This window comes from Chelonoidis abingdonii, chromosome 5 (assembly GCF_003597395.2).
Source record: "Chelonoidis abingdonii isolate Lonesome George chromosome 5, CheloAbing_2.0, whole genome shotgun sequence".
NCBI classification, from domain to species: Eukaryota; Metazoa; Chordata; order Testudines; family Testudinidae; genus Chelonoidis; species Chelonoidis abingdonii.
This window is the reverse complement of record NC_133773.1, coordinates 69,704,033-69,713,338: the sequence shown is the minus strand read 5'-3', so window position 1 is coordinate 69,713,338 and position 9,306 is coordinate 69,704,033. Positions and strand designations below refer to the sequence as shown.

Below are 9,306 nucleotides of genomic sequence, written 5' to 3'. Positions count from 1 at the left end.
CTGCTAGAACAGGGCCTCATCCTCCCTGATTGAACTAACCTCGTTATCTCTAGCTTGCTTGCTAGCATATATATACCTGCCCCTGGAAATTTCCACTACATGCATCTGACGAAGTGGGTATTCACCCACGAAAGCTCATGCTCCAAAACGTCTGTTAGCCTATAAGGTGCCACAGGATTCTCTGCTGCTTTCCCTAAGGAGTTTACAATCTAATATTAAATGATATGATGAGTGAGAGTAACAAACAATAGGGAGAAAATGAGTTGAAGAAGGACAAGGTTTACAAATAAGATCAGCTGGTTATTCATTTTAAGCCTGTGCACACGTTAGTAGTTGAAGTAATAAAATAATACTACTACTATGTGCAAACTGGTAAAATGATTCTGCTGCAGAGTAAACCATTTCGTAACAGACTCCATATTGCTGAGTAGTGCTAGCGAAGAGAAACTGCAATACAGTTATTTTCACTAACATACACGTCACTTCCATAACTGCATTTATTAAAGTACCAATAGTTAAATCTTGACATCGTAAAGAACTCTTTCAACTAAATATGTCACTAATGTCTTAGTCTGCAAGCCATAAACAAACAGCCTCTGCTTACATGTCAGCTGTTGCACATATAACCACTGGTTCACATATTTGGTAATTACCACATGACAATGGACTATACCTCAGACAGATGATGAGGATGACATGGAGAGTTCTACATTGTGGGCAGAAAGGGTGAAATCCTGGCTCCACAACAGTTAATGGTAAAAGTCCCATTGACTTTAGTAGAGGAAGGATATCACCCAAGCTGCTTTATACCATCTAAGTCACATTGCTTGGGAAGTTCCTAGAGTCATGACTCAATATTTAACTACCATTTCTTCACTGACAGGTGTCCAGACCTTCAAAACCCAGTCACTTCTCCTTGATTAGGAAAATCTGGTGTATGACTAAAAAGGATATAATGTAGGGCAATGGTCCCCAAACTGTGCGGCACGCTCGCCTAGGAATGTTTGGGGAGGTGCACTGTGTAGCGGGGCTGGGGCCAGCCCCCACGAGGGACAGGCAGGGAGTGCCATGTTTCCAGACCCCTTCCAGTCCCAGACCAGCTTCATCTCCACCCTTGTTCCTCCCCTAATCCCATTCACTCCACAGTCCTGCTCTGCCCCCCGACCAGGTCCAACCCCAGTCCTAGCTCCACTCTGCCCCCAGTCAAGCTGTGCCCTCATTCACTCTCCCCAGACCATCTTTGCCCCCAGTCCTAGCTCCACTCCACCCCCCTGCTCAGCTCCCAGCCCGACTCTGCCCTCATTCCCTCTCTGCCTCCAGACCAGCTTCCCCTCTAGATCCAGCTGCTCCCCATCCCCATTTCTGCCCCCAGCTCCATTTTAAGCCTATGCTCTGCTGCTAAGGAAGCCTTGGCTGTGCAGTAACGGGCGGGACGCGGACAGATTCCGTTAATGGTAAGGTGGGGCCACAACTGTATAAATTTGCTGATGTGAGGTAACTGTTTCAGGATCTTCTAAATTAAATCATCATTACAAGTTTGCACTAAAATTATAGTGCAAATGGATAAAATTTCCTGAACCTGATTCTCCACTGTGTTATATCAATTATATGCCAAGTAACCCCACTGAAATCAGGCCCTTCTAAGTGTAGAAAATGTATCTTCAAAAACTAGAGTGAAAGATTATATGTTAACTATCTTTGAACCAATAAATATAACTAATTCATGAATAATCTACTTGAATGGGTCATTACTATACAGTTGCATGGTATTTTCACTCCACTCTTAGATGATTAGGCCTCAGCTAGAATATTGTGTCTAATTCTGGGCACATTCTCCAATTTGTCCACATCTTTCCTGAAAGTCCAGAGAAGAGCAACAAAAATGATTAAAGGTCTAGAAAACATGACCTATGAGGAAATATTGAAAAAAATGGGTTTGTTTAGTTTAAAAAGGAAATTGAGGAGGGACATAACAATTTTCAAGTACATAAAAGGTTGTTATAATGAGGAAGGTGAAAAAAAATTCTCATTAACCTCTGATGATAGGACAAGAAGCAATGGGCTTAAATTGCAGCAAGGGAGGTTTAGGTTGGACATTAGGAGTAACTTCCAGTTATGCACTGGAACAAATTGCCTACGGAGGCTGTGGAATCTCTGTCACTGGGGGGTTTAAGAGCAGGTTAGACAAACACCTGTCAGGAATGGTCCAGATTAGTGGTTCCCAAACTTTAACAGCCTGTGAACCCCTTTCACTAGCACGTCAAGTCTCGTGAACCCCCTCTTAAAAATTAATATTTCCAGGGATTTTCTCCTTTACCTGAGTATAAATTATAAAAGCAGTGATCTTGGAAATACAAAATTTGTTTTATGACATGGTTATTACACACTATTATTTATATCATTACAGTATTTTTATTACATTATGAAAATGGTAACACTCTTCCAAGATCTCATTTTCATAGCTTGTATCACTTTGAACAAGCCTGTTATAAGACAAGGCTCCTATGTTTTATCAAGGAGTATCAGATATGAAACAGCAGGAAGGTATTTAAGAAGCCAACTCAAAGAGTTCCTCCTACACAAGCATTCAGGTCTTGAGCAGTCCAGGCAAACAACGCATGTACAACAAAGCTTAAATTTGTTCTTCATAATAATTTTTAAAACAGTACTTGCTGTCTATTTAATTTTAAAAACAGCAAAAAATATCCACCTCCCTTTCTGTTTCTTATAAGGAGTCTTGAACTTTAGATTTCCTCAGTATGATAGATATGCTTGCTTTGATCTGCTTAGTTCTTGGAAGTCCAGGGGCTGCAAGCTGCTGGCCCCGTGCTGCCCGGGATCCCTAGGGATAGCTCTGTCCGCCATTAGGGATTTTTTTCCCTGAGACCCCTGCAACATTTCACGAACCCCAGTTTGGGAACCACTGGTCTTGATAATACTTAGTCCTGCCATGAGTGTAGATGACCTACTGAGGTCCCTTCCAGTCTTACACTTCTATGATTTGGAAAATGAATCTTAGTTAGCAACCATGGAAGGATAGCATATCTACATCCTATTTGTGTCTTTGGACATATGAAGCTAATGTATAATACACACCACTGCGCGTTTCATCATATGGATAGTTTGCAACAAGGTCTCCTCCATGAAGGTTGGCTGAGAGGACAAAGGGAATATCCATAATCCAGTGAATGATACTTTTAGTTTCAGGAGCAAGCTAAAACAAAACAGATATTTTCAGCAATTAACCTTGATAGTCCATGTAGTAACATACCCAGCAGTCTAATGCCTTTTAAATGCAAATTACAGGCTTGACTCTGATCGCACTTATGGCCCAATCCATCTAAGTCAATGGGAATCTTTCAACTGGCTTCAAGGCAGCTGATTGACATTAGATGTCATTAGATGACATTAGATTGTACAGATGTCAATCTGGAGTAGCCACATTGACTTTGGTGAATTCACATCAAAGGAAAAAGGTGTAAATTAGAGCAGAATTAGACCCTATATTTATTGCATCTCAGTGTTTGACTTTACTCTGCTACACATAGCACAGGAAATATTGCAAATATTGTGGTAATTTTGAAAGCCATGAAAAAATAAATGTTGATTTCAGTGACATCCACTGTACATTCTATGCTGTAGAATGGATAGATAGTAAAATTAAACCTGTGCTCAGCTGGTAGCCACTTTTCATCAACAGGTTGTCAAAACCTGTAATCAAAAGCTGGCTTTTAGAGCCATAGCCACCTAACAGTATACATCAGTGTACCAAGAGTAGTTCCTGAAGCATTCTGCATGTGAAGATCAGAAGTAGCCAAAACCCCTCCAGACGTGTTAAACCCATATATATTTAAGAATATGGGTACATAAACAAGAACTGAGTTTCCAGCAGGGAAGATCAATGTATTAGTGACTTCTGGCAGTGTTCCACATATGGCAATACCAGGGCTGTCTGATCGACAAGGGAAATGTAGGAGACAAAGTCAAGGATGACTTCATAATCTCTGGTCTTAAAAAAATTAAGGTTGGAGTTAAGAGGATTGACTGTGAACTAACAGAATGGACCAAAGAAGACTTGCTACAAGAAAGGAGGAATCCAGTTTATGAAACGTTCAATAGAAGGAAATTAATGGTGCACTAGGAGCTGACAGATTTAAGACCACAGAATAGATTAGTTTAAGTAACAAAATAGTCCAAGTCCAGAACTTTGTCTTATTTATCTAAAAACATAGGCTTCTTCATGTAAGAGCCAGCAAGAGAGCTCTCTATGGAAAAGGATGAAACACACTCAATGATTTGGTGGAAAGTACACGACATCATTTACCTTAGGATTCTGGTCCACAGCTTTCCTCATGTTTTTCAGTAGGTGATTGTTTGGGCCACCTTCTCTCTCATTAACGTAAACTATTCTATCCAGGTCAGGGAAATTACGGTTCAGGTCTATTCCTTGAGCATTACTTCGGCCGACAAACCAGTCTTTCAGTTCACCAGGCTGAAAGAGAAGAGGGAACAGAGAGAGAAAACAAAAGTAATTCGGGTCATCTGTACAGACCAACACATATGTATTATTATTACTTGTATTCCTGAGCACACAGGGGCCCCAGTCCTAGCCCAGGACCACACTGTACTAGGCACTGTGCAAAACAGAACAAAGATCCTGCCCCAAAGGGCTTACAATCTAATTATCAGAAAGAGACAAAAGATGGATAAAGACGGGAGAGTACAAGTAAACGAGACAATATAGGTGACAGGCAGTGGTCTTTGCAGGATGGCAGCCTAACCATTGCCATGGTTTTTGTAGACATCATAGCAAAGGAGAGTTTTGATGAAGGAGTTGAAGGTAGTTTTGTGGGTGTTTAAGGGGGCCACCTTCCAGATGTGAGGGGCACCATGGAAGAAGGCATGAAAGTGCTCGTGATGGTGGAGGTCAGCATCATCGGCAAATCAGAAAGCAGCAACAGGTCAATAGTGAAAGAGAGATGATAGATAGGGTCAATTGACTATGAAGTGCCTGGAAAGTGAATACTAGCAACTTATATTTGATGTGACAGGGAAGGGAGAGGCCAGTGGAGAGATTCAAAAAGAGGGGTGACAAGGGCTAGGAAAATGATCTAAAGAGCAGGATTCTGAATGGATATGAGTAGGGCAAGATTGCATTTGCCAAGGCCGAGAACCGGATGTTGCAGTAACTGAGACACAAGACGATGACAGCTTGGATGAGAGCTTTAGCTGTATGATGGACAGGGAAGGCTGTATCTTTGAAATGTTATGCAGAAAGAATCAGCATAAACCTAAAATAAATTTGCACCCTGGACCAAAGCCTTTTGTCATCACTTACTAAGGCAAAACTCTCACTGAAGTCAACAGTGTTTTATGTGAATTTGCACTGTGAGAGAACTTTGGGATTTGTCTCTAGAGTTGGATTATTGCAGATCAGTGAGTGTTAGTAGCTTAAAGCTGAGGTTAAAGGCAAATTCTCTTAGGAAAGGCATCCTTGCATGGCAGAAAATTCAGATTTGTATTATCATGCTTCAGGTCGTATTATTTCTAAAAGATCAAATACTGAAGTTTTATGCAGACAAACTCCTATGAAAGTCAATGTTCCTCATCCAGAGGAGAGTTGCAGCTGTTCAGAATTTATCAGGGATCAGGAACAACGTGAGTTTTGCATTAGCAAGAACTTCCAGATTTGGCTATGATGCTTCAATTTGCATTAAAAAACCATATCTATTCCCTGAAGCTGACCAGTGACAACGTGTACATAACTACTCTCTGATGATTATTTGTATTCTCTCTCATTATAACTGTAGTTAACGGAAAATTCATGGCAAATTTGTGGGGTGTATCAAACCTGCCATAAAGTTCTGTATACAGTAGCACTATACAAATAAAATTCAAGTAACACTAAAAGCAATACATGTAAAGACCAGTTTCCTTCTGAAGGCAGGAAAGAGGTGCTTTCCCATTTTAAATCAAAGTTTTACAAAAAGTGATTTATCTTGAGTAGGACGTACGGCCACCAACTGGTAATTTATGGGAAATATAGATTCCACTTTGCTGCCACTAGAGGGAGTGCTAATACTGAACATTTTTTAGAAATAGTGATGGTAACTGATTCAAACACGACTCTTTTATTTCCATGAGTTTAACAATATTTTAAGAAACAGAATCTTGCTTATTTAATAATATATAAGCTTTCATGTGGTAAACTTCAAAATTACTATAGTAGTAATCTTTACAATTTAATGTACTCAAAGTCTAACGAAAATATATTTTGTTAGCGACCTAAACTATAGCTATTTGATATTTTATATTATAAATCATAAAAATGATCATGTCTTTATTAAAGGTGCAATTATAGTTCTTAATAGTGACCATACACTAAAGCCCCAATCCTGAAAACAGTTCTTCAGATATTTAACTTTAAGCATGTCAGTAGTCCCATTCATTTTAACGGGTATATTCATTGGAGTAAAATTACAAGTGTGCATAAGTGCAGAATGGTGGATGAGTAATCCATTAATACAATTTTAGATCTGCATGATAAGATCACAATTTTCTTGACTGTATTCATTATCCTAAATTATCCTAAATTTGCTGAATAATTCTTGGTCAGTAGTTGGTTTAGAAGATGCTTGTTCAGAGTCTTTGATAGTTGAAATTAAAGCAGTTTTATGAGACATAGAAGTCACACAATATGCTTCTGTTCCCTGATTGGATAGATGTAATTTTTAGAAACAGGTTTTCAGTGAGAATACTCTTAATCAGGGCTGGCTCCAGCTTTTTTGCTGCCCCAAGAGGCGAAGAAAAAAGAAAAAAAGAAAAACTCGATCAAGCTGCTACTGAAGAGAAAGAGAAGGAGTGAAGGACTTGCTATCGAATTGCCGCCAAAGACTGAAGTGGAGCAATTGGGCTGCTGCCAAAGAGCCACCAAAGAGGAAGGATGCACCTCTGAATTACCACCGCAGACCCAGATGTGCCGCCCCAACGATGGACGGACTGCTGCCCCTTTCTATCGGCTGCTCCAGGCACCTGCTTCCTTCGCTGGTGCCTGGAGCTGGCCCTGCTCTTAATTATTACTTAAACTTACTCTTCCACCAATATTTTGCAATATTCCATTAAAATTTGCTGTTTGGAGGGAAAACATTCTGGTCAGTGAACTTATCTGATAGAATATTTATGAAATGTGACAACAGAAAGGTCATGAATACAGTGAATTAGTTAAACTAAAATGAATATTTGGAGACAATTTTTTGCAGTATTTGCCTAGCTGTATCATATACCTTATTAAAAAGGACAGTTACAATGTATTTTACTATTAAAAATAGTGTTTCAGCTGGACTAATCAAAAGTCATTTCAGTAAAAATTCATATATTTCTGAGCTTGTTATATTAGCGGTGTTTTTCACTGAGTCGGAGGTAGATACAGAGAGTGATTACAATTCTTATATACGTTGGCTTACAAACCTGGGATGCTGCCTTCTCAAACCCATCTGGATTTAAGGATGGCATGATATGGATGCGTGTGCTGTGGATCAAATTCATAATTGTCTCGTTTCCCTTCTGGTATTCATTACACAGGTACTGAGCTAAGAAAATAAGCAGCTCCCTTCCAACAGCTTCATTCCCGTGCATATTCCCAATATATTTAAATTCAGGCTCCCCTGCAACACAAAGAAGAAACATTCCTTAGACAGATGCAAAGAATATTCACCAAAGCCCATGGACAAAGTGTGGATCAGGTCCACATTACAGCTGTTTCTAACACTATTATTATAGTTCTATGTCCCCACTCCTTGTCACTGAAGATCTAAGAGAAAGAGATTGAGAATTTCCTTCAGGACAGTGAATTTAGATTTTCAAAACAATTCAGCTAAATAAATAAAGTAATCCTTATTAAGGAGTTTGTCTAAGAGTTGAGAAAAGACACCAAATTCTGATCCAGTATACCAGTGTAAATGCACCATTAATATTAATTGTGTGTCTCTGCATTTACATTGTGCAACTGATATAATCCAAATGTAGCTCATACATTTATTGTTTATAAAGAATAAATTCACTTTTCAAGAAAGGAAAAGTATTGCTAAATTAAATTTTTAATTGTTAGTCATGTTAGGGCTAGGTTAAAACACCCATTACTTGCAAAGATTTTAAACTGGAATGATAATTTTTATAACCCTTCCAATGAATAGCTACTGCTCCTAATGGTCTGAAAGTCCTATTTAACAACTGTCTGAGGCATTCACTTCAGATTTATAGACTTATTGCAGTACCTTGATGAGTAGAATCTGTGTTTTTTCCTTAATTAAATAAAAACTCCAATCTCCCCAAATTATGCTTATTGGTCATTATCACTGTAGCTCTAGATACAAGAGGAATGCGCAGGAGAGAGTTTGTGGTCCCTAGAGGCATGAAGAATTTATATGCATTTATTATTTTTAAGGTAATATCTTGGACCCTGATCCTGCAAACACTCAGGCATGTGTTTAACTTTAAGCACGTGAGAATTCTAACTGAAATCAAGGGGACTCTCGTGCTAAAGGTATGCATATTCCTAAGTGTTTGCAGGATTGGGGGGTTAATTTTCTTTTTATCTGTGTTCATCTCTAGATATGAATATTTAATTTTTATTCCATTATAACTGCTCTCATCTGATCATGGAGTCTTTCAATGATATGCTTTGAATATCTAATTTTGAATACCTGATCTGATCTGTATTAAGCGGTGTGTCATATGTAAGACACGGGAAGTAATTATCCCACTCTATTTGGCCTTGGTGAGGCTCCAGCTGGAGTATTGTGTCCAGTGTTGGGCATCACACTTTAGGAAAGATGTGGACAAACTGGAGAGAATCCAAAGGACAGCAGCAAAAATGATCAAAGGTTTAGAAAAACTTTATCTCTGAACCTGTAGCAATTTTACAGGTTACTACCACTAAACCCAAACATTCTTGTTAAACCCTCTAAAACCAACTCCTCCTCTTCTCTTCATTGCTTTATCAGTTTTCTATCAATAACATTCCTCTTTACAGTGTCCATTTAGTGCTTCAAGCAGAGGAGCATGAGCAGTAGCACAGTGATATCAGAAGCAATGTAGCCAATCATCACTCACTCAGGCCAGGTCTACACTGTGACTTTAAATCGGTTTAATGGCCGATATACCGATTTAACGCTGTACCCGTTCACACGTCGTCATTAATATCGAGTTAAACGCCTCCTTAAATCGATTTCGGAACTCCTCCCAGACGAGAGGAGTAGCGCTAAATTCGAAAGTGATAACTCGGATTAGGGTTCGTGTGGACGGAAA

At 39.2% G+C, this 9,306-nt stretch overlaps 1 protein-coding gene across 1 annotated transcript in view; it reads right to left on the bottom strand.

The window, feature by feature from the left end:
- CPE (carboxypeptidase E) overlaps positions 1-9,306 on the bottom strand; it is a 93,873-nt gene that overhangs the window by 16,824 nt on the left and 67,743 nt on the right. Inside the window, exons 2-4 of the mRNA XM_032785268.2 lie at positions 7,468-7,664; positions 4,325-4,492; positions 3,097-3,214 (exon numbers count right to left, since the gene is read on the bottom strand). Coding sequence (XP_032641159.1) covers positions 3,097-3,214; positions 4,325-4,492; positions 7,468-7,664 — 483 coding nt within the window. The remainder of the gene's footprint in view (positions 1-3,096; positions 3,215-4,324; positions 4,493-7,467; positions 7,665-9,306) is intronic.